General features: G+C 53.4%; 1 protein-coding gene and 1 long non-coding RNA gene across 2 annotated transcripts in view; one reads left to right on the forward strand and one right to left on the reverse strand.

The window, feature by feature from the left end:
- LOC147032641 (uncharacterized) overlaps positions 1-26,069 on the reverse strand; it is a 451,936-nt gene that overhangs the window by 374,563 nt on the left and 51,304 nt on the right. The window lies entirely within an intron of this gene.
- Positions 10,491-26,069, forward strand: part of LOC147032648 (rab GDP dissociation inhibitor beta-like) — a 51,135-nt gene continuing 35,556 nt past the window's right edge. Inside the window, exons 1-3 of the mRNA XM_085870445.1 lie at positions 10,491-10,752; positions 20,894-21,001; positions 22,659-22,755. Coding sequence (XP_085726571.1) covers positions 10,708-10,752; positions 20,894-21,001; positions 22,659-22,755 — 250 coding nt within the window. The 5' untranslated portion in view covers positions 10,491-10,707. The remainder of the gene's footprint in view (positions 10,753-20,893; positions 21,002-22,658; positions 22,756-26,069) is intronic.

Below are 26,069 nucleotides of genomic sequence, written 5' to 3' on the forward strand. Positions count from 1 at the left end.
TCGTGTCCCCAAAATAAATAACCAACGGGCTGAGTAACTAACTAAACAAACCCACTCATACGGACGACTTAAATAAATTGCGGCGCTAAGACATACATGCCGGGGGCGCAAAACACATTTACAATTACAACTTAACTTACAAAATTTACACTAACCATGGCCCAGGATCGATGGACTCTGCAAAGAGAAACAACAGTCACAAGCAGGGGGCCAGGCTGCTTAAGCGCAGTCCAAGGCCTCCCCCTTCTGAAATGGGCGCAGTGAACAAACAACGGTGCACGGGCCGCCGGTGCAGTCCCGTGTTGCAGCTGCCTACAGGGCAGTCCCTGCAAATTTGCGCGAGGATCCTGGCGCACATGGTAATGAACAAGAAGGGGGGGGGGGAATGCAAAACAGGACGGGGCTGGTGGACATGGGCAGTAGGCATGGCATGGCAAAGGTGAACAGGCAAGGCATGGCATGACAAGGCCGCAGTAGCAAACACAGCCGGCAGATGAAATGACCGGCACAGGCCTTGCAGCAACAGCCAGCCGATGAAGTTGGCCAGCCTCTTGCCTTGAAATGGAGGTTGGTGGAGGGAGTGCGGTGGTGCTGGCCACTCGGAAGGCGGGCTCGGACCTACCTACTGTCTCCCTCCCAACCTATTGCCTTTGCCTGTCTCTGTCCATACCCACACCCTTAATTTGCAAAACCCAATTTAGCCCCAACTTATTTTTTTTTATTGTTTTTATTTTTTACTTCCCCCACTATAATTTCGTCTCCTAACCCCCTTTATGTCTCTGTTCGGCTAACCTATCGTCTCCTAGTCTACTCCCAACCCCTACGTTCCCTTCCTGGAGGGGAATGAGGGAGAGCTAGCGTCCTGTGTCGAGGCCCAATAAAGCCTCAGGATGGCCTCCTCAGACTTCAGCGATCCTACCCAAAGTGGGTCCAGCGGCCCTCAACGAGAGCGAAGGGATGGATGGTGCGAAGGGGTACACTTCCTATCTACCCTAACCATTAACTGTCAAACTACCCTGGGGCTTTCAACAAGCGCCTCTTGCTTAAACTACTGGTTCTAAAAACCCAGATTCCCGTCGCCTGTGTTGGTGTCCTCTCAAATTTCGGGCCATGCCCCCCAATTTTCTTCCCGTGCCCTCACACGGTCTCATAGCTGGGACGCGTGGCTCCCTTGGCAGGATCTACCCTCTGCCGATTCTCCAGCAATGGCACCCCCGGGCACTACACTGCCTCCGAGCCTACCAGCTCCCGAAACACCGGGAAGTGCCCTCCATGGCGACTCCCCTGAAACGCTCACGTGGCAGGCTGGCGCCCCGGGCCCCTTTCCGAGGGTCACCCGTGCCCACGACACTGCCCACGCAGCCAATGGCGCCCCGGGCCCCCGCATCATGCGGGCGCACCCGTGCCCACTACGCTATCCTGGTCCCCCGTGGGCCTTGGCCTACCACGGCCGACTAACCCGGTGCCCGTGGTACCCACTCAGCGATACTCACCTTTCGCAGCCACGCTCCCATCCTATCAACAGGGCTCCTGCACCCCTCCAAGCGGGTATCGAGCCTACTTTCCCACCAACAACAAAACGACCTCCATTTGTGTCAATTTGACAAACCCCCCTAACTCACTTTACTCTGACCCCGGGGTCCCTTGGGCGGGTCACTCCTCCCCCAATCACTCATCGCACCATGCATTGCACAATCACTCCATACACACAGACCCGCTGGCTTCACTCACTCACCAAGTACATTTCCACTCTTCAATTCACACTCCATCACTGAACTCAGCCATCCTGCTCACTTCATCCCCTAACTTCCACGTGCTCCCACGTCGTCCCTTACACTACAGCACGTTCCATTTAACACTACGTAGCTAAGCTACATCCCCTCTACACATCTAAAGTCTGTCACTGTCCTCAAATCCAAAAATCATTTCCCATCCTAAATCTCAACTACAATCCCTCTTACTATTCCATTCCACGGGCTCCATGAGGACTTACCCATGCCCCATGAAGCTGGTCTAGCTATGCTAACCCTTCCCCCGAGCTAGTGCCATCCTATGCCCTGGGCCAAGGGGTCTCCCACCCCTTGCCCAGGGAATCCTGTTCACCCGAAGCAGGGCTTGCTTTTTTTTAAAATTCATTCGCGCAGCACCAGCGCGGCAACTCTCACCTTGCGCACCTTGCCTGTGACGTCATGGCAGCTGTTCGCGTACCTCGTCCCTCTTAGACGGTACCATCCGGTAGGGATCTCCCCTCCTGCCGGATTCCAACCCTACGTGCAGCCATGACGTCACCCTGCGCATCAAAAGCACAAGCCTCGCGTTTTGAGGGGTTCCCCACATGAACACATATGCTCTGCCCGTCGGAGCTTCACACACACGCTCGCATGGAGAACCTATCCGGTCCAAATCCGTTATCCAGCCTAGCTTTTGTCCGTCGCAGGATCGGCAACATCCACCGCGAGCGTTCCCGGACCGGGCTTCACTCCCGCAGGCGCGCACGAGGCGGTCTCGTGTGTAGCACGGCACGAACCTCGCGCTCGCTGCTGGGTAAACCTGGCGCGGTCCCCATTACAGCTACGGCCGCTACTCGGCCCTTGTCCATCTGTCGCCGTCGTCTCCGTCGCACTCTCGCGCTCAAGCTCCATTCCACACTCACACTCGGAGACGCGGCTGCGTGCTCCCGCTTGCCGACCGTCATCTCCCTTACACATGCTGTCCCTTTCACACACCGTGCTTCACTTACACACACCACACCACTCACACACGGGGTGACACTCACGCGCGGTATCTCACTCATACACGGGCTTCCACTCACACCCAGAGTGCTGGGAAGCACGCACTCCGGCACACTCGTGACCACACCACTCACCCATGGGGGCGGACTTACACCTTTCACCACACACACCGGGACAAACACGCTGGGGATTCGCGTCACCTCGAGGGCTCCCGGGGCTTCCATACCCCCCAAGCTCTGTGTGCACCTGTCCACAGCACTCGCCCCCTCTACCTCGCAAGGCTCGACCGGACACACCTGGTCGAGATCAGCTTCAAGGGAGCATAGTGTCTCCCTCCGTTCCCGAAGGAGGCCATCCAGCTGCTCGCCCTGGGTCCCAAAACAGTCCGCCAGCTCCCCCTCATGGTCCTCTACTACCTCAATGTGTGTGTGCTCGTCCTTAACCCCGTCTTTATCGTGCAGTCTCTCCTCTATTTTTTTATCTCCCGCGTCTCTATACATTTTCTCTCCTTGTTCCTTATGTCTGTTTCTTCCTGGTTCCATTTTCCTTCCCATTTGAGTCGTTCTTCCTCTCGGAGCTTTTTGAGTTGTTCGTTCTCTTTCCGGAGTTTTTCGATCTCCATGGACTCAAATTTTGCTCTCCCCTCGAGCTGGTTCATTTCAAACTCGTATAGTTTTTGTTTTCTCTCCCACTGTTCCTCATGCTTTTCAGTCTCCAATCTCATCGTTTCTTTCAATTAGCTTAGTTCTTTTTCCTGTTTCGTTCGATGTTCTTTAATTATTTCTGCGTACTTCACCCTTGCTTTCTTTTTTAATTGTTCTTGTCTTTCTTTTTTAATTTCTTTCACCCCCTGTCCCTCATTCTCCAACCTCATGTTTCCTTCAATTGGTTGATTTCTTTTTCCTGTTTCAGTCGTTGCTCGTTCATTATCTCTGCATACCTCAACCTTGCTTTCTTTTTCAATTGTTCTTGTCTTTTTTTTTATTCTGTTCACTCACCTTTTGTAGCAAAAACCCACGCAACCAATGTACTAACGTCGTTTCCTTACGTAGCTTCTCGAGCTCGGTTGTCCATTCTTCCTTTAATTGTTTCCGAAGCCCGCCAATGTCCGCCTGCCTCGCCTGCCTTGCGCACGTTATTTGAAACGGGTGTTGGGAGCGCTCGCCTCATGTCGTGCTGTTCGTTGCGCTACAAATAGCGGCCCGCTCAGGCCTCGGGCCGCGCAGAAGTGCGGCCGCGCCGCCATCTTGCGACTCCGTTTGCCGGCAAAGTTCGTACTCAGAATATGAGGGTGAGCTCACCCATGGATTAAAATTACAAGTACCATCCCGGGCCATGGATCCGACATTACTACACATATTCATTTCTACCCCCGGCACCCGCTCGCCTTGAAACTCCATCTTATTTCTCGGAAGAGAATTAATTTAGAATTGGTCGTAATTTGGGGGGAACAGGGGGGGGGTTGCTTCGCACACCCCTGGTCCGATCCCCGTAAATTTTGTTGGAGACCGAGGTGGATTTGAATCCCACACTCCTGTACACCAGTGTTACGAATTGCTGTTGTAGGCGGGATGGATTGAAATCCCACTCCTGACACCAGTGTTACGAATTTCGGTGCGCCCGGCTGCGATCGGCCACGCAACTCAAATCGTGACCGCGTCACCCACTGGAACGGTCAATTCAGTCGTGACCCTCCTTGGAACTACCGCCAGGAGCTAGTCATGGTGGGTCCTTCGACCACACCACAATCGTGCCAATCGGCCACCCGCACAGGATAGGGTTGTTCGACAAACTCGACCTACCTAAGTACCTGCGCGGGTAGTGAACCGGGCGATCGTACCTCACCTGTGGTCAGGTCAGGTTCGATCTGTGACCTGCTACAGGTACCATGTAAACCTGTACTAACCTGTTCCATGGTCGGGTTGTCGGCGACTAAACCGTCTCCCCCACCAGGTTTTCTGGTGAGGAGGGTGTTTGGATATGGACACCCAGCAGGATTAAAAACAAAACCTGTCAAAGGGCGGAGGAGCTCCTTGTGAGCCAACGGCCATCCATATCTAGTGCCCAACTGTGTCTGCGGACGTCCTCCTGCAGTTGGGTCACTTCTTATTAGGAGGTTGATGGCAGGATTTGCACTCCGGCCACCGTAAAACCCTTCATTCCGCAAAACGCAAAAACGCAAAAAAATCTGAAAACCCACTCTGTGGGAGTACCTCCTGGTGCAGCTTCCCTTCGCAGGGCAGCTCACCGGATGACGGGATTGGGGCAAAGCCTTCGGGACCCCCAATCTTTAATGATAGGAGGGAAACCACGGGGTAACATCCCTGGGTCAGATTGCGGGAGAGTGTGTCGGAGTGGTGCTGAGGTGTCGTCCACCAGACGGCGGTCTCCTTGGGTTAACCTGAGGCGGTCCCTTCGGGTGGGTGCCTGGAATGTCCTATCCCTAAGAGAGGATGATCACCTGTCTCTGTTATCATCTGAGCTCAAGCGTTTGGACATCGGGATTGCAGCTCTCTCTGAGGTTCGGAGACCGGATTGCGGCGAGATAATGGTGGGTGGTTACACCTACTATTGGTCTGGTCGCTTTGATGGTTACCATACCCAAGGAGTTGCTGTAGCTGTGTCCAATAAGCTGACTGTGGTGAATTGAGGTGAATTGAGGGACATGACGCGGGATCACATGTTGTGCGTCTCGCGTATAAGGGGAGGTCTCCGCGGCACGAGTGGTTGTCCCCGGGGCATTGCCATTTACATCGGCTGTTCACTTGATGCTCGTTAACTGAAGGTGCTCATTGACTGGTGAGAATGGAGATTATATCGAACTCCGTGCTTACGCAGATTTAGTCTGCAATGATTAATCGCACATGTATACGTTACTGCTTATGTACTCCTAGCTGAACCTGTATTCCCCGGTGTGCCCACAGAAGCGGCTCCAATCAAATGGAATAAAGCCTAAACTCTGAAGGTTCTTCTCTCGCTCTCATTTCAATTTATTCCATTTGGTTTTCTCGGCTCTCTCAACCAACGATGGACAAGATCTACAAACCAGAGAGGTTCGACGCAGACCCAAACGCGACTGACGCAGAAATGAAATGGTCGCATTGGTTCTGTTCCTTCTCACACTATCTGACCATCATCGAGGAAGGAGCCGACAAATTTGCCGCTCTCGTGAATCATGTCTTGCCCAGTGTGTACAGGCTCTTCTCGGAGTGCGACACTTACGAAGCAGCGATCGACGTGCTGCAAGCGCTCTACGTGAAGCCCAAGAACGAGGTATACATACGACATCTTCTCAACACACGCAAGCAAGCAGCCGGGGAGACAATCGATCAGTTCCTGCAAGCTCTGAACCAGCTGGGAAAAGACTGCAGCTTCCGGGCCGTAAGCGCCGAGGAACACCGAAAGGAAGCCACACGGGAGGCATTCATCCAAGGACTCAGATCAGCCCACATACGGCAACGCTTACTAGAGAAAGCGCAACCCACTCTTGACAAGGTAGTCGATCAGGCACGAGCGATGGATACGGCTCAGCAGCAATCTGAGTCATTTGGGACACCGATGCTGCTAATGAATGCTGCTACGATGGGAACCCCACTGGCACAGACACAGCCAGACATAGGGGATGTGGGGGCGTGAAGCATTCCTGATCCACTTTTCGAGGCGAAAGGAACGCATTCACAGCCAATGCCATGACGTGTGGTCGAAAGGCAGAGGTGGTGGGAGTTTGCTGTGGTGGTTTGGGAAGGGTGTTGGTGGTGGCGATTTGATTGTTGGCGGGCATCGTTTGAGAATGGCGGTGAAGCGATGTTTGCGGGGTGGAGTTGGGGAGGTAAAGAGGCAAAGGTGGTGGTGTTTGAGTTGTCGTTGTTTGGGAATGATGTTGGTGGTGGCGATTTGGTTGTTGGGGTATGATTGGTCCATAATAATGATAGAGAAAATAAAAACGGCTAACTCAAAAGATCGCAGCCTGGTGAACATGGAAAACCCCTCTAAACAACGGTGGGGAAATCTAACTACACAATTACTTATCGTCATAACTGATCTAAGGACCCTTTATGGTGTATTACGAATTTCTACAGCTGTAACAATATATATATATATATATATATATATATATATATATATATATATATATATATATATATATATATATATATATATATATATATATATATATATATATATATATATGCCTGGTGTTGGCTTAATGGTTAGGGTGGTGGGCTTAGGATCTGAGTATCCTGAGTTCAAATCCCACTTGGCTGTTGAATTAATACCAGGTGGGGTTGACTCTGCCTGTCATCCTTCCGAGGTCGGCAAAATGAGTGCCAGCATGCTGGTATCCTGTGTCGGAGTGGCGACCCGTCCAGGATTGTACCCAATAGCCAAGGAGACTGCTTCGGCAGCACCAACGCTCTGCACAGAGTATGGTCCCAGTGGATGGATATATATATATATATATATATATATATATATATATATATATATATATATATATATATATATATATATACACACATATATATTTATATGTATGTAAAACGTACCAGGGTAGATGATGATTTGGGGGCGGGAGAATGGGATTTGTGCAGGGAAACACACACACACACACACACACACACACACACACACACACACACACACACACACACACACACACACACACACACACACACACACACACACACACACACACACACACACACACACACACACACACACACACACACACACACACACTCTCTCACACACACACACACACACACACACACACACACACACACACACACACACACTGCAATCGTCTCGTAACCCCTTTTGGTGATTGACTGGTGAGAATGGAGTAACAGAAAGGGAAGGGGTAAATTGACTAACAGAAAAGGGAAGGGGAAAATGTTGCATGTGCATCGGTTTCGCTTATCTACACACAAACTGAGTGCTCGTCTAATGTAACCTCAGGTCGTAATTACACAGACTTGTTTGGGGAACACAAGACGAATGCAAGAGGTGAAATTGATGTGATGGTAAAATATGATAGAAGCTTCCCTTGAGGGGATGAGGGTGCTTGGCGTGAGGGTGCCTGATCTGACCCCATGACTCGTCCTGTGGCTAGCACTCAGCATGCTGCACTCTCTGGCCCGCATGCTCAACTCGACTCGCACTCCAACTTCTCACGCTCCACCAGAACTGAACTGTGACTGACTCTCACGAGCTGCAACTGGGACTGGCACACACCCTTGACGGAACTGGAACTCCAACTGACTGGACTCCAACTGACCGGAACTCCAACTGATTGATGGGAACTCCAACTGACTGGAACTCCAACTGACTGGACTTCAACTGACTGGACTTCAACTGACTGGACTTCAACTGACTGGAACTCCAACTGACTGGAACTCCAACTGACTGGAACTCCAACTGACTGGAACTCCAACTGTCTGAAACTCCAACCGTCTGGAATAGCAACTGATTCAGGACTTTTGCGTTGGCTTTTTATAGGTGTGGTGCTGACTTCATCTGCTGTGGTTTCGCCCTTCGCTGGAAGTTGCACAAGTGAGTTCGTCATGTTGAAGTGCGCCAGACACGCAGTTCCACCACTTCCTTGCAACCATGTGGGTGGTGAGAAAGTGAAATAGGGAAGGATTAATATAAGAACACTATATACAGAGGGATAAAGACACAGGCACAGGGTCGAGGGTAACATGGAGTTCTCTCCATGATGCACGAACCTGGAGGTTACGAAACAGGGTGCTACAAAACGCCTTATGCTGACAATAATTATGAAACAACGACATTAATTGCAATAATGATAATAATGATTAATTGCAATAATGATAATAATGAAACAACTTGATTAACCCCTCGTCATTTTCAGAACAATATCTTCGGATGCCCTCACACATACCAGTAAAAAAGGTGGAGATGCTGATTTTTTGGGGATTTCTTTTTGTTGTTTGTTGTTGTCAATTTGATATTCCTACCAGTTTACAAAAAAAGTGTTTCCCTGGTGGTTATCTCCAGATCCGGAATAGGATGATTTTAATCCAATAGTTTCATCGTGTCCAATTACACGTTCGACAGGCAATTCGTCAGCTTCCACAAGAAGAGCTGAGAACAGGTGTGGATCTGAAAGCTCCCAGGTGTGTCAAATAGAAATACTTTCCAATAAGTCATTTCAAGCATTTTCCAATTACTTTTTGCCACCTTCAACAAAAGCTATATTCCCAATTGGTAGACGTACGTGTGAGTGAATGTGGACTCGATTTACTTCTGACGTTTCCATGTAGTATCCATTTGATTTGAAGTTTATGTGCCATACTGTTTGCAGAGCGTCGGTGCTGCCAAAGCAGTGTCCGAGGCAATGGTTAAACTGGGTGGTTTGCCATTGCCTTCCCAATGTTGTTTGTTCGTTTTCCATCATTTGAAATGCTGAGCATCAAGCAAGGAATCAGCAAGGACCAGGCCTGGTGTTGGCTCAATGGTTGAGGTGACTGGCTTAAAATCTTAGGGCTTTGAGTTTGAGCTCCTGTCGTGCTATTGGATTAATACCAGGTGGGGTTGACTTGCCCGTCATCCTTCCGGGGTGGGCAAAATGAGTACCAGCTGACTACTGGCCGCAGGGGCACTGCATCACGCTTCCAGAAAAATGATGCAGCCAGCAACCACAGGCTGGATACGAAACACCAACGTAAACAGTAGAAATATCGATGAAACACAGTTAGCGTTGATCGAGGTATACCTACCGCCGTGATACTCACACACACAGGTACTCAAATTAGACACACAACTTGTGGGCCACAAGGTGTGTGAAAGTGCAATACCTATCTATCCATAATTCCAGCAATCTCTGTGTGTCTGTCTGTGGCAGCTGTTTCTCGACAACCGCTGGTCCGATCTAATTGAAACTTGCCAGCTATATTGCTGGGGCCCTGAGTATGTGCCTTTTCAAGGTTTGATATTAATCGGACAAATGGTTCCCAAGTTATGGCCATTTATTTACCAAACCAATGACAGGAAACGGTGCTATGACGTTACAATTGACGTCACAATTCTTCTTCTTCGTTTGATATGACGTCACAATTGACGCTGGGGACCTGAGTACGTGCCTTTTCAAGGTTTGATATCGTTCTTCTTCATCCAGCTGTTTCCCAAGTGTTTCCCAAGTTATGGCCATTTATTTACCAAACCAATGACAGGACACGGTGCTATGACGTCACAATTCTTCTTCTTCGTTTGATTGACGTCACAATTCACATACGTTCACAATTCACGCACCACGTACAGGCACGCACTAACGAGTAATTTGAACTTACCTTCACACCGAAACCCCGGTTCAAATTATTAAATAGCTTGGAGGGATTAAAGACCCCCCCCGCCCCCACCTCCCACGAAAACGGTCTTCCAAAACAGGTGAGGCACCTTGATGACGTGTTGGCCGAAAAGTTTAACATTCCAAGTACAAGTTCCACATGTCAACTTGCAATGCAGAAGATGAGGTTCAAAAGGTCAACGTGTTCCCGAGGTCGACGACGTTCATGGTCGACGTCTTCCCGAGGGTTTGATTTCACGAAGCTTCGTCACTCGGTGTTCGTCACGTGCCGCCGTCATTGTTAAACCTCTCAATGCTCTTGAACCAGGTTATTAAATTAATAACAAAACCGATATTAATGAATTATTAACGATCACTTTACTTATTAACGAGCAGTACGGTCACAGTGGTATAATAAATGTGGAATGAAGTTGTTGTGCGACGTGATGTTGATAAATAGGTTCGACGGATCGCACTGTACGGTTCTTTAATTATTTGATTATTTATTTTATTTTCCTGCGGTTCATGTGACGGCGTGTCGTCACTTCCGGCGACGTCCACAGCCCCACGTAGCTGTGTCCGGTGCAAGCAGTGCTAACCGCAGCATCCACTTCATCGCCCTTCGCTTGTTCTTCGTTGCATTCCGTCCACTCTGCTCCGGACATCATGGATGAGACGTACGACGTGATTGTGCTGGGCACGGGACTCACGGTACGCCGGCTCAGCGATTGGGGTTTTTGGGCAGGGCGGGGTGGGGTGACGGTTCAGGATTGCTGATGACGAGGTGAGGGTGAGGGTGATGGATGCAAACACTGGAGGCTGCGTGGGAAACTGGCCAGGGTTCATCAATGACGTACTGGATGTGGAGGACGTTGAGAGGTTTTAAGAGTAAGAGTGAGGAGATTGAGATGGAAAGATTGCGGCAGAAAGGGCGAGATTAAAGACAGTATATGGGGGCGGGAAGGAAGGGGAGGGGGGGGATACGGGGGTGGGGAGGGAGGGAGAGGGGAAGGGGGCGGGGAAGTAAGATAGAATGGTGGCGGGGGGAGGAAGATAGAATGGGGGGAGGGGGAGGAAGATAGAATGGGGGGGAGGTAGATAGAATGGGGGGGGAGGAAGATAGAATGGGGGGGAGGGGGGAGGAAGACAGAATGGTGGCGGGAGGGGAGGAAGACAGAATGGTGGCGGGAGGGGGGAGGAAGACAGAATGGTGGCGGGAGGGGGGAGGAAGACAGAATGGTGGCGGGAGGGGGGGGAGGAAGACAGAATGGTGGCGGGGGGGACGACGAAGACAGAATGGTGGCGGGAGGGGGGAGGAAGACAGAATGGTGGCGGGGGGGGGATGAAGACAGAATGGTGGCGGGGGGGGGTGAGGAAGACAGAATGGTGGCGGGGGGGTGAGGAAGACAGAATGGTGGCGGGGGGGACGACGAAGACAGAATGGTGGTGGGGGGGGCGAAGGAAGAGATAATGTGGGGGAGGAGAAAAAGAGAACCGGGGTGGGTGGGGTGTGGGAAGAGAGAATGTAGGTAGGTAAGGGGAGGAGGAAGAGAAAATGTGGGTGGGGTAGGGGGCGTGGGGGAGGAAGATAGAACAGCGGTGGGAGGGGAAGGGGACGGTGGGGGAAGAAGATAGAATGTGGGAGGGGAGGGGAAGGGGGCGGGGGAGGGAGGAAGAGAGGGTGGGGGAGGAAGAGAGAACCGGTGCGGGTGGGGGAAGAGAGAACGGGGGTGGGGAAGGGGGCCAGGGGGAGAGAACAGGGGGAGGAAGGGGGCCGGCGGGAGGAAGAGAGAACAGGGGTGGGGAAGGGGGCCGGGGGAGGAAGATAGAATGGTGGGGGGCGAAAGAAGAGAGAATCTGGGCGGGGGGAGGAAAAGAGAACCGGGGTGGGTGGGGTGGGGGAAGAGAGAATGTGGGTGGGTAAGGGGGAGAGGAAGAGAAGATGTGGGTGGGGTCGGGGGCGTGGGGGAGGAAGATAGAATGGTGGGGGGGCGAAGGAAGAGATAATCTGGGCGGGGGAGAAAAAGAGAACTGGGTGGGTGGGGGACGAGAGAATGTGGGTAGGTAAGGGGGAGAGAACAGGGGGGAAGGGGGCCGGCGGGAGGAAGAGAGAACAGGGGTGGGGAAGGGGGCCGGGGGGAGGAAGATAGAATGGTGGGGGCGAAAGAAGAGAGAATCTGGGCGGGGGAGGAAAAGAGAACCGGGGTGGGTGGGGTGGGGGAAGAGAGAATGTGGGTGGGTAAGGGGGGAGGAAGAGAAGATGTGGGTGGGGTCGGGGGCGTGGGGGAGGAAGATAGAATGGTGGGGGGGCGAAGGAAGAGATAATCTGGGCGGGGGAGAAAAAGAGAACTGGGTGGGTGGGGGAAGAGAGAATGTGGGTAGGTAAGGGGGGAGAGAACAGGGGGGGAAGGGGGCCGGGGGAGGAAGATAGAATGGTGGGGGGCGAAAGAAGAGAGAATCTGGGCGGGGGAGGAAAAGAGAACCGGGGTGGGTGGGGTGGGGGAAGAGAGAATGTGGGTGGGTAAGGGGGGAGGAAGAGAAGATGTGGGTGGGGTCGGGGCGTGGGGAGGAAGATAGAATGGTGGGGGGGCGAAAGAAGAGATAATCTGGGCGGGGGAGAAAAAGAGAACTGGGTGGGTGGGGGAAGAGAGAATGTGGGTAGGTAAGGGGGAGAGAACGGGGTGGGGGAGGAAGAGAAAATGTGGGTGGGGTAGGGGGAGTAAGATAGAATGGTGGGGGGCGAAAGAAGAGAGAATCTGGGCGGGGGAGAAAAAGAGAACTGGGTGGGTGGGGGACGAGAGAATGTGGGTAGGTAAGGGGGAGAGAACGGGGTGGGGGAGGAAGAGAAAATGTGGGTGGGGTAGGGGGAGTAAGATAGAACAGGGGTGGGAGGGGAAGGGGACGGTGGGGGAGGAAGATAGAATGTGGGAGGGGAAGGGGCGGGGTGGAGGGAGGAAGAGAGAATGGGGGGTGAGGGAGGGGAAGAGAGAACCGGTGCGGGTGGGTGAAGAGAGAATGTGGGTGGGTAAGGGGAGGAAAGAGAGAACGGGGGTGGGGAAGGGGGCCGGGGAAGAGAGAACGGGGGTGGGGAAGGGGAAGGGGGCCGGGGAAGAGAGAACGGGGGTGGGGAAGGGGGCCGGGGTTAGAGAATGGGGGTGGGGAAGGGGGCCGTGGGGAGGAAGAGAGAACGGGGGTGGGGAAGGGGACCTGGGGGAGGAAGATAGAATGGTGGGGGGGGCGAAGGAAGAGAGAATCTGGGCGGGGGAGGAAAAGAGAACTGGGGTGGGTGGGGTGGGGGAAGAGAGAATGTGGGTGGGTAAGGGGGAGGAAGAGAAGATGTGGGTGGGGTAGGGGGCATGGGGGAGGAAGATAGAACAGTGGTGCGAGGGGAAGGGGACGGTGGGGGAAGAAGATAGAATGTGGGTGGGAGGGAAGACAGAATGGTGGCGGGTGGAGGGAGGGAGGAAGACAGAATTGTGGTGGGGGGAGGAAGACAGAATGGTGGCGGGGGCGAAGGAAGACAGAATGTGGGCGGGGGAGGAAAAGAGAACCGGGACGGGTGGGGTGGGGGAGGAAGATAGAACAGGGGTGGGAGGGGAAGGGGATGGGATGGGGTGGGAGGGGAAGGGGATGGGGGGAGTGGAAGAGAGAATGGGGCGGGGGAGGAAGAGAGAACGGGGGGATGGAAGAGAGAACGGGGGGGTGAGGGAGGGGAAGAGAGAACCGGGCGGATGGGGGAAGAGAGAATGTGGGTGGGTAAGGGGGGAGAGAACGGGGGTGGGAAAGGGGGCCGGGGGGAGAGAACGGGGGTGGGGAAGGGGGCCGGGGGGGAGAGAACGGGGGTGGGGAAGGGGGCCGGGGGGGAGAGAACGGGGGTGGGGAAGGGGGCCGGGGAGAGAGAGAGAACGGGGGTGGGGAAGGGGCCGGGGGAGAGAGAGAGAGAGAGAGAACGGGGGTGGGGAAGGGGGCCGGGGGAGAGAGAGAGAACGGGGGTGGGGAAGGGGGCCGGGGGAGAGAGAGAGAACGGGGGTGGGGAAGGGGGCCGGGGGAGAGAGAGAGAACGGGGGTGGGGAAGGGGGCCGGGGGGAGAGAGAGAGAACGGGGGTGGGGAAGGGGGCCGGGGGAGAGAGAGAGAACGGGGGTGGGGAGGGGGCCGGGGGAGAGAGAGAACGGGGTGGGGAGGGGGCCGGGGGGAGAGAGAGAACGGGGGTGGGGAAGGGGGCCGGGGGAGAGAGAGAACGGGGGTGGGGAAGGGGGCCGGGGGAGGAAGAGAGAACGGGGGTGGGGAAGGGGGCCGGGGGAGGAAGATACAATGGTGGCAGGGAGGGGGCGAAGGAAGAGAGAATGTGGGCGGGGGGAGGAAAAGAGAACCGGGTTGGTGGGGTGGGGGAAGAGAGAATGTGGGTAGTTAAGGGGGAAGAGAGAACGGGGTGGGGGGGAAGAGAAAATGTGGGTGGGGGAGGAAGATAGAACAGGGGTGGGAGGGGAAGGGGACGGGGGGAGGAAGAGAGAATGTGGGAGGGGAAGGGGGTGGGGGGAGGAAGAGAGAATGTGGGTGGGGGTGAAGATAGAATGGCGGGGGGAGACAGAATGGTGGTGGGGGGAGGAAGACAGAATGGTGGCGGGGGGGGGTGAAGGAAGAGAGAATGTGGGCGGGGGGAGGAAAAGAGAACCGCGATGCGTGGGGTGGGGGAGGAAGACAGAACAGGGGTGGGAAGGGAAGGGGATGGGGGAGGAAGAGAGAATGGGGTGGGGGAGGAGGAAGAGAGAACGGGGGTGAGGGAGGGGAAGAGAGAACCGGGGTGGGTGGGGGAAAGGAAGAAAGAACTGGGGCGGGTGGGGGAAAGAGAGAACCGAGGCGGGTGGGGGAAGAGAGAATGTGGGTGGGTAAGGGGGAAGAGAACGGGGGTGGGGAAGGGGGCCAGGGGGGAGAGAGAATGGGGGTGGGGAAGGGGGCCGGGGGTCGGAGAGAACGGCGGTGGGAAGGGGGCCGGGGGGAGGAAGAGAGAATGGGGGTGGGGAAGGGGCCGGGGGAGGAAGATAGAATGGTGGCAGGGGGGGAAAGGAAGAGAGAACTGGGGCAGGTGGGGGAAAGAGAACCAGGGCAGGTGGGGGAAGAGAGAATGTGGGTGGGTAAGGGGGAAGAGAACGGGGGTGGGGAAGGGGGCCGGAGGGGGAAGAGAACGGGGGTGGGGAAGGGGGCCGGAGGGGGGAAGAGAACGGGGGTGGGGAAGGGGGCCGGAGGGGGGAAGAGAACGGGGGTGGGGAAGGGGGCCGGGGGAGAGAGAGAACGGGGTGGGGAAGGGGGCCGGGGGAGAGAGAGAACGGGGTGGGGAAGGGGGCCGGGGGAGAGAGAGAACGGGGGTGGGGAAGGGGGCTGGGGGAGAGAGAGAACGGGGGTGGGGAAGGGGGCCGGGGGGGAGAGAGAACGGGGGTGGGGAAGGGGACAAGGGGGGAAGAGAACGGGGGTGGGGAAGGGGACAAGGGGGGAAGAGAACGGGGGTGGGGAAGGGGGCCGGGGGGAGAGAGAACGGGGGTGGGGAAGGGGGCCGGGGGGGAGAGAGAACGGGGGTGGGGAAGGGGGCCGGGGGGAGAGAGAACGGGGTGGGGAAAGGTGCCGGGGGGAGAGAGAACTGGGGTGGGGAAGGGGGCCAGGGGGAGAGAGAGAACGGGGGTGGGGAAGGGGGCCAGGGGAGAGAGAGAACGGGGGTGGGGAAGGGGGCCGGCTGGGAGAGATAACGGGGGTGGGGAAGGGGCCGGGGGGGAGAGAGAACTGGGGTGGGGAAGGCGGCCGGGGGGAGGAAGAGAGAGCGGGGGTGGGGAAGGGGCTGGGGGAGGAAGATGGAATGGTGGCAGGGGGCGAAGGAACAGAGAATCTGGGCGGGGGGAGGAAGAGAGAACGGGGTGGGGAAGGGGGCTGGGGGAGGAAGAGAGAATGGTGGCGGGGGTGGGAAAGAAGAGAGAATCTGGGCGGGGGAGGAAAAGAGAACCGGGGTGAGTGGGGTGGGGGAAGAGAGAATGTGGGTGGGTAAGGGGGGAGGAAGAGAAGATGTGGATGGGGTCGGGGCGTGGGGGAGGAAGATAGAATGGTTGGGGGGGCGAAGGAAGAGATAATCTGGGCGGGGGGAGAAAAAGAGAACTGGGTGGGTGGGGGAAGAGAGAATGTGGGTAGGTAAGGGGGGAGAGAACGGGGTGGGGGAGGAAGAGAAAATGTGGGTGGGGTAGGGGGAGTAAGATAGAACAGGGGTGGGAGGGGAAGGGGATGGGGGGGAGGAAGAGAGAACGTGGGTGGGGAAGGGGCCGGGGGGAGGAAGAGAGAATGTGGGGGTGGGTGGGGAAGGGGTGGTGTGGAGGAAGATAGAAGGGGATGGGAGGAAGAGGAAGAGGAAGGGGGCGGGGGGAGGAAGAAAGAATGTGGGCAGGGTGGAGGAAAAGAGAACCGGGGTGTGGGGGGAGAGAATGTGGGTGAGGAACGGGGTGATGGGGGAGGAAGAGTGGAAGGTGGTGGTGGGGGGGATTAAGAGAGAATGTGGGCGGGGGGAGGAAAAGAGAACGGGGGCGGGGGGAGGAAGAGAGAATGTGGGTGGGAAGGGGGTAATGGGGGAGGAAGAATGGAAGGTGGTGGTGGGGGGATTAAGAGAGAATGTGGGTGGGGGAGGAAAAGAGAATTGGGGTGGGTGGGGGGAGAGAGAATGTGGGTGGGGAACGGGGTGATGGGGGAGGAAGAATGGAAGGTGGTGGGGGGAGGTTTAAGAGAGAATGTGGGGGGTGGAGGAAGAGAGAATGTGGGTGGGGGAGGGGTGGGGGAGGAAGATAGAATGTGGGTGGGGGGAGGAAAAGAGAATGGGAGCGGGTAAAGAGAGAATGTGGGTGGGGAAGGGGTCGGGGGGAGAAAGAGCATGTGGGTGGGGAAAGGGGTGATGGGGGAGTTAGAGTGGAAGGTGGTGGGGAGGGGGAAGAGAATGGGGGTGGAGGAAAAGAGAATGTGGGTGGGGAGGGGAAAGAACGGGGGTGTGGGGGGAATGAAAAGAGAATGTGGGTGGGAAAGGGGGCCGGTGGGGAGGAAGAGAGAATGAGGGTGGGGAACGGGTGGGGGGAGGAAGAGAAAATGTGGATGGGGAACGGGTTGGGGGGGAGGAAGAGAGAATGTGGGAGGGGGAGGAAGAGAATGTGGTTGGGGAAGGGAGCGGGTCGGTGGGGGGAATGAAAAGAGAAAGGGGCGGGTGGGGAGGAAGAGAGAATGTGGGTGGGGGGAATGAAAAGAGAATGTGGGCGGGAAAGTGGGGAGGAAGAGAGAATGTGAGTGGGGAAGGGGGTGGGGTGGAGGAAGATAGAACGGGGGTGGGAGGGGAAGCGAGCGGGGGAGGGAGGAAGAGAGAATGTTTTGTCGGGAACGGGGCGGGGGGGAGGAAGAGAGAATGGTCGGGGAAGGAGGAAGAGAGAATGTGGGCGGGGAAGGGGCCGAGTGGGGGGGAAGAGAACGGGGGCGGGGGAGGGAGGAAGAGAGAATGTGGGAATAAAAGGGCAGAAGAGAGAATGTGGGTGGGGACGGGAGTGGTGGGGGGAAGAGATAATTTAGGCCGGGGGGAAGAAAAGAGAATGTGGGCGGGAAAGGGGGCGGCGGGGAGGAAGAGAGAATGTGGGCAGGAAAGGGGGAATGGTGGAGGAAGATAGAAGGGGGTGGGAGGGGTGGAAGGGACAGGGGAGGGAGGAAGAGGGAATGGGGTGGGGGGCAGAGGAAGAGAGAATGTGGGCGGGGAAGGGGGCAGAGGGGAGGGGAAGAAGATAGAATGTGAATGGTTGGGTGGGGGGAGAATGTGAATGGTGTGGGGGAGAGGGGGAGAAAATGTGAATGGTGCGGGGAAGAGGGGGAGAGAATGTGAACGGTGGGGGGGCGGAGAGGGGGAGAGAATGTGAACGGTGGGGGGGAGAGGGATAGAATGTGAACGGTGGGGGAGGGGTGGAGGGGGAGAGAAAATTAATGGTGTGGGGAAGGGGGAGAGAATGTGAACGGTTTGGGGGGGGGAGAGAATGTGAACGGTGGGGGGGAGAGGGGGAGAGAATGTTAACAGTGGTGGGGGGGGGGAGAGAACGTGAACGGGGCGGGGGGGAGGGAGGGTGTATTTCGCAGTGATGTGATTGTGTGGATGGAGGTATATGTGAGATCAGTATTTATTACATGTAAATGTTTTTTTTCATTTCTGAAGGATGATCTCAATGTTGCATCGCTATTGTTGCAACCTGAATGTGAGCTGTCCTCAATGTGAGATAATCTCAATGTTGCAATCCATCTCGGCGCAGCCAAGTGAGCCGTCCAAAAACATTAGCAAGAGTTTACCTCTTTAGACACAAAGGAAATGAAAAGGGCACTTGGTGAAGCGCATACCGCCGCCACATAATTCCTGATCCACAGAAATGTATCGGGTCCAATACATTTTTGAAATATCATGCTATACAGTACTATACCGTTTTTGGCCCAACGTCTCAATGGTGAAGAATAACTTTAAAAAGTGAATCTCGTAACTGGAGATGTATTCGGATCTTTACGAAAGTCTAATCAGTTCGTCTTTGTCGCACACCCAACCTGCCCACAAAATTTCATCCAGATCCGTCAACAACTTTTTAAAATATCACGCACGCACGCACAGTACACTCACACATGCAGTTCTGGCAACTCTTCATCAAAAAAGCCTCACCCCCCCTCTCCCAACTCTGTCCCATCTTTGCGTTCCCCCCCACCCCCCAGTAGGAAGTCCTCGCCCATGCTCTCCCTGCACTCAAGCCTTCAAACCCCTCATGGCGCCCTCCCACTGAAAGACCTCAACTCTCCCTTCCAAAGCTGTGCCATTTTTACTCACCCAACTCTCACTCAACAAAGCAAACTGGCATTCCCATGTCAAAACAGCAGAATATGTAACGTGTTCTGCTCCCCTATCATGCTATCACTGATTTCACAGAGACCTGTTTTTTTTTTTTTGTGTATCAAGTCGAGGCTCATGTAAGAGCTAACACACAGGCAGGATGCCTGTAAGACATTATAAAGGCAGGAGACGAGTGGTGGGAGAGGGAAGCACAATTTAGTGGGAAATAGGAGATCTGTGGAAGTAAGAGGGATGGGGTGGGGTACACGGGGTAAGCAAGATGGAAGTTAGTACAGGGCTTTCAGGAAGGAGTCTTTCAGCTGAGCATGTATTCAACTCACAATTTGAGAAAATGTTCGGAAATAATAGCAAACCTGCGTCATGACTTCCGAAGCAAAAGCGCTGCTTGAGAAAAAAGGTGATTCGAAATGGTTCCTGAATTGGTGGCCTTAGTATAGAAATTGGGGGTTTGTGGAGTCTAGCGAACTGTCTAACCAATGGGTGGCACTCGCATGGACACACACACGGCTCCTTTTAATGTTTAAAATTCTTCCCCTACACCCGCCACATGAGATGCCATTCCAGGTGTTGTTTGCACTCTATTCTCAAAATATGCCGAGTGTTGGCTTTATGGTCAGGGTGTTGGACTTGGGATCTTACAATCCTGAGTTCAAATCCCACTCGGCTGTTTAATACCAGGTGAGGTTGACTGACTGTCATCCTTCCGAGGTTGGCAAAATGATTGCCAGCATGCTGGTATCCTGTGTTGGAGTGGCGACCCGTCCAGTATTGTTCCCAATAACCAAGGAGACTGATTCGGCAGCAACAACGCTCTGCACAGAGTATGGTCCCAATAGAGGGATGGATGGATTCTCTAAATGCTGAGCATCATGGGAGGGAAGCAGCACATTCCATTTTTCCATAGCTCACCTGGACTTTCGTCAGGTGAGTTTATGCGATTGAGCAGTGTCCATAGGTGAGTGAGTGAGTCCGTAAACACTTCAGTCATTATCGCTTGAACTAAATACGATTTTGATGAAACTTGGCCACGAGCTTCATATCTGAAGCCGAACGAAGATGTATTAATCACATCAAAATCTGTGCTCATTAAGCAGTTCTACAGGGCTTTTTTTGACACCCCAAAATAGGTATTTGCTCTCTTCCCCAAAACTACACACATTTTTGATGAAACTTGACCACAACCTTCATCACGCATGTTGTACCAAAATGTATCAACCACCTCAAAATTTGCGTTCATTAAAGGAGTCTTATGAGGGAGGGCGGTTGACCCTCTCAAAATAGGTATTTCTCTTCTCTTAAACTTCAGACACAATTTTGATGAAAGTTAACCACAACCTTCATCACTCGTGATGGACCGAAGTATATCGACCGCATCAAAATTTGCGCTCATTATAAGAGGTTTACGGGAGGGTTTTGACCCCCCCCAAAAAAATAAATAAATAAATAGGCATTGGAACTTTTCTCCGAAACTACACACACGATATCGATGAAACTTGACCACAACCTTCATCACCCTTGATGTACCAAAGTTTGTTCACGGCATTAAAATAATCAGGGGCTATGGAGGTCTGAGGGGGGTTTGAGTGACTTGCTGTCGGTCCAGGTGAGCTTCAAAGTGGGCGGTCCTATTTTTAGTTTTTGCTATGACTGGTCCATGGTCCGAATCGAGCTGCCGACCTCCGAGACTGAGTGTGGATGCTCTCAACACACTGCTACTGAGTGTATAAATAATTGATTATTGGGGCTTTGATGAACAACGAAATTTATTTGAATAACAAGTATGACAGTGACCCACCCTGTCTCTTTCTCTTTGAATTTATTGACTTGACTCAAGCTACCTCTTAGTCGGAGAACTTGTTTTGCAAGCCGAGGTAGAGAAAACATGCCATTGTTTGGCAAGTTGAGTGAGAGCATGCCAATAAGCACATGTTATTGAACTTGCTCTGTTTTGTACTTTTCCTTTTATGCAGGAATGTATCCTATCGGGAATCATGTCCGTTGGTGGGAAGAAAGTCCTGCACATGGATAGAAACTCGTACTATGGGGGCGAGAGTGCCTCTATCACACCACTTGAGGAGGTTTGTCTGACTGTGCAAATGGAGTCCAAAGTCCAGTCAATGTGAAAATTTTGTAAAGTATAAAAAATTTATATAAAGAATAAACGTCATTACTCACACAAGTTTGATTACTCGTATCGATTTCCACCCACCCCCAAAAAATAAATAAATAAATAAATAAAACTGGCAATTTAAGCTTGTCCATTGCATCAACTTGTTCCGAAGAATATCCTCCAAGTGCAAATGTGGAGCACACCATATATGGTGGCAGAATAGTTTGGTGATTGCTTCCTCGACTCTGAGCTGTGGTCAAACGGTTTCTGCTGGATGGGATAAATTTCATTTTAAAATGGATTATGAACTTGAGCCGATTGCCTGCACTAAATAAAATTGGTAATTTTGAAGTTATTATTTGAGCATACTCGGTCATTAAACACCAACTTCTTCTAATGTTTGATGAAGGTTGTTGCTATGTTTTAAGTTTTACTTGTAAGCTTTGCTCTGTAAAACTTTCAGGACCTCTTTATTTTCATGAATCGTGTTTTGTAAATTGCTAACTGTTTCCTGCATTTAGGCTACCGGTGCATTCAACTTGGGTTAAAAATTGATTCGATGAACTATTTTGTTGGCTTTCGCATTTGTAGTGCACAGCCATAAATCCATGTCAATTGTGAGGGAGCTCCGAGCAACCTGCTTTTTAACAAACCATTGAGAGCATGTGCATGGCGTCTCCCTTCTTTGTTCACAAGACTAGTAAAATGCCACGTATCTTGCACACCCATATTTTACCAGGATTGTAAACGTGCCAGCATTTTAAAATGTTGGTTCGAAAATCGATGGAGATATAGAGCATACTGAACACCAAAATAAGGTCCTTCCGGCCCGATAAATGCCATGAGCGCATGCGTGACACTTCCTGCCTGGATAGCTTCAGCAGCGCACACTCGCCTGTTTTAAAGAACGAGGATTAAAGGTCACGGGCAAACGATAGTAGAGTTGTTGACCATAGTTTCACCCTTGTGAGAGTTTTCACCATTATGTTTATATTACTTAGCAATAATAGCAAATCGGACTCCCAGCTTAAGATCTCTCTCATACTTGCAGCAAAATTGATGCAATAACAGCCGAAAGCCATGAAATGTAAAACCTTAGGAATGTGCCTATGTCACACTACTATCAAAGGCCATTGCTTATGGTACGAGTCATCCATGTACGTCAAGTGGTGTGTGCATGCTGGCTTTTCGCATGTATGCTGCAGGATGACACCGAGACAGCTGGAACACCAACAACTGACAGAATGATAGCTTAGGAGCAATAAGATTGTGCTGTTCGTCAGGACAAAACTGATTTTGTCTCAACACCTCACGAAATATAGTTCGGGAGCGAAAGAGAAAGTCGTCATGAAGGCCGAGACCACAGAAGCGAGTGGTGGTGATGCTTTCTTCACCTAACAAGCGAGACAAGAAGATAAATAAATGAATGACAATATAAACCTGAAAACTGAACAAACTTACCATCAAATTGTTTCAATAATAACTTTCTAGTTCCTTGAAAATGCTCTGAAATTTGGCTTCGAAATGAAAAGCATGATGGAAGAAATTTGATTGATTTGAATGGAAATTGCCTGTTGATGTTTTTCACTGTGACCCAAAACTGACTGCACCACCATTCTTTTCAGTTCTTCAAGCGGTTTGGCATCCAACAACCACCAGCCTCAATGGGTCGTGGCAGGGACTGGAATGTTGACCTCATTCCAAAATTTCTCATGGCAAATGGTATGTGAGTGTCGTATAGTATTCTGTCTCTTCTGTCTTGCTCGGAACTTGCTCTCACATTAAGTGAAAGATCAACTTTTTTTTTTAATTCAATGGAACCACCTTCCATCGGCTGTTCTGTCTCATTCGTACTGAACAAGCAGTTAGGATGAGCATGTGCGCACCCCCCCCTTCACGCACGTGCGCACCCCCCTTCACGCACGCATGCGCGCACCCACCTTCACGCACGCACGCTCGCGCGCACCCCCCTTCACGCACGCACGCGCGCACCCCCTTCACGCACGCACGCGCGCACCCCCTTCACGCACGCACGCGACGCGCGCTTCTTCCACGCACGCACGCGCGCTTCTTCCACGCACGCACGCGCGCGCTTCCACGCACGCACGCGCGCGCTTCTTCACGCACGCACGCGCGCGCGCTTCCACGCACGCACGCGCGGGCTTCTTCACGCACGCACGCACGCGCGCGCTTCTTCACGCACGCACGCACGCGCGCGCCCTTCACGCACGCACGCACGCGCGCGCGCGCTTCTTCACGCACGCACGCACGCGCGCGCTTCTTCACGCACGCACGACGCGACGCGCGCTTCTTCACGCACGCACGCGCGCGCGCTTCTTCACGCACGCACGCGCGCGCTTCTTCACGCACGCACGCGCGCGCTTCTTCACGCACGCACGCGCGCGCGCTTCTTCACGCACGCACGCGCTACGCTTCTTCACGCACGCACGCGCGCGCTTCTTCACGACGCACGCGCGCGCTTCTTCGACGCACGCACGCGCGCGCTTCGCGACGCACGCGCGCGCTTCTTCGCGACGACGCGCGGCTTCTTCGCGCGACGCACGCGCGCGCTTCGCGCACGACGCGACGCGCTTCGCGACGCGACGCGCGCGCTTTTCTTCGCGCACGACGACGCGGCGCTTTCGCGCACGACGCGCGCGCTTTCTTCGCAGACGCGACGCGCGCTTTCTTCGCAAGACGACGCTGCGCTTCTTCGCGACGACGCGCGCGACGACGCGCGCGCAGACGCGACGCGACGCGGCTTCTTCGCAGACGACGCGCGCGCTTTCTTCGGCACGACGACGCTGCGCTTCTTCGCAGACGCGACGCTGGCTTCTTCGCAGACGCGACGCGCGCTTCTTCGCAGACGCACGCCAAGGCGCTTCTTCGCAAGACGACGCGCAAGGCTTTCTTCGCAGACGCGACGCGCGCTTCTTCGCGCAAGACGCGCGCTTTCGCAGACGCGACGCGCGCGCTTCTTCGCGCACGCGACGCTACAAGGCTTCTTCGGCAGACGCGACGCGCGCTTCTTCGCAGACGACGCGCGCGCTTCTTCGCGACGCGACGCGCGCTGGGCTTTCGCGCACGACGCGCGCGCGCTTCTTCGCGACGACGCGCGCTTCTTCGCGCAGACGCGACGCGCTTCTTCGCGCGACGACGCGCGCGCTTCTTCGCGACGACGACGCGCTTCTTCGCGCACGACGCGCGCGCTTCGCGACGCACGCGCGCGCTTTCTTCGCGCACGACGCGCGCGCTTCTTCGCGCAAGACGCACGCGCGGCTTCTTCGCGCACGCACGCGCGCTTCTCTTCGCGCACGCACGCGCGCGCGCTTCTTCGCGCACGCACGCGCGCGCTTCTTCGCGCAGACGCGCGCGCTGCTTCTTCGCGCACGCACGCGCGCGCTTCTTCGCGCACGCACGCGCGCTTCTTCGGCAGACGCACGCGCGCGCTTCTTCGCGCGCGCGCGCTTCTTCGCGCGCGCGCGCCTTCCGCGCGCGCGCGCCCCCTTCACGCACGCACGCGCGCGCGCGCACTTCTTCACGCACGCACGCACGCGCGCACTTCTTCACGCACGCACGCGCGCACCCCCCTTCACGCACGCACGCGCGCACCCCCTTCACGCACATGCACGCAACACCCCCCACCCCTCCCTCACACGAGCCCCCCTCCCACACTCGTGCACACACCACTCCCCTACACACACGCCTCATCCATTTATAGTCGATTGTAAGCACTTCAGCCATTGTTGTGCTTTCCTGGCTGAATAATGAAGAAGTACAATTTGTTGTTTTAGCCACCTCCTCATTTGATACTTTAGCAATGTATTCTGGCATCTTTATCAGTCTTGATAGTTGTGCAAATACTCAAGAATAAAATGTGTTTTTGTTTTTTTAATAATAGATTTGTGACTTTAAACCATTGGACTGTCTTCACGTCCTTTGGACCCTTGGGACCCTTGAGACCCTTGAGACCCTTTCGCTGTTGTTTAATTCAGAGTGCATAGTTAAGCTACTGTACTGTACAGTGCATGTCGACACATTTTCCTGAAAAACATTTTTTAGAGATTGGCACATTTGATTGCTTGAGATGATGTAAAATGCTGTAATATTTTGTTCAAGTACTGTTGAGCAAAAGGTTTTTGAAGGTGCCAAAAATGGGATTTGTGTTCTGCAGTGTTCAAGTGGGCTATATAATTTAATTAAATTGAAATAATATGAAGATTTTCAAGGTTGTAGAAAAAAAAGCAACAACATTTTTTGGAAGTTTACCTCCGCTGATGTAGCGTCTTCTACACCGCCTTATTCAACGTGACAGTTCTTCATTCCTGTTGTTTGTGTCCTTTACGACGTCCTTAAAAACAGTAGGTTTCCTGTTTGGAATGATTTTCAATTTTGTTTGACTGCCAGACAGGCAAGGTTTAAAAAAAAGAAAGAAAAAAATTAATGTATTCATTCCCCTGTGCGCAGGGGTAATCGGGACAAATTCAGAGCCAAAGTGCCACTAAACTACAGGTTTATTTTCCTATTTGTGTTCGAAATATAACATTCAATTGAAATCAACTTGGTCCTCGATCGTAAACTGACGTTTGTAGACAGACATACAGACAGACAGAGTGAATGAATTGCTAAACCCTGCTTTTCACTTTGCGTGTGGGATAAAATGTAAAAGAATGTCGGAATGGTTTGCCAAAAAGTATTTAAACAAGTGAGGGGTGGTCACAATGAAATTGTATTCAACCATTCCTTCATCTTTCTTTGAATAACGGTTGTTCCCTTTTTATGCCTGCATTCATTTGTAATGATAGTGTGTTGTTTTTTGTCCATTTATGAATCTGACCAGAGAAATCCACACACACACACACACACACAATTGAGAGAGAGGTACGTGTAAGTGTCATTTGCAGGCACAACCATTCGCAGGTGGTCAGGACTCATGTATTGGTTCACGAGATTTGTGAATAAGGTGAACACTTTGTTTACCATTTTCATTCTCATTGAAGACTGGTGTTCCATCCTTTGGTTGAGCAAAATTGATT

This window comes from Eptatretus burgeri, chromosome 2 (genome assembly GCF_056783735.1).
Source record: "Eptatretus burgeri isolate ZD-2024b chromosome 2, Ebu_testis_v1, whole genome shotgun sequence".
In the NCBI taxonomy this organism is placed as follows: domain Eukaryota; kingdom Metazoa; phylum Chordata; class Myxini; order Myxiniformes; family Myxinidae; genus Eptatretus; species Eptatretus burgeri.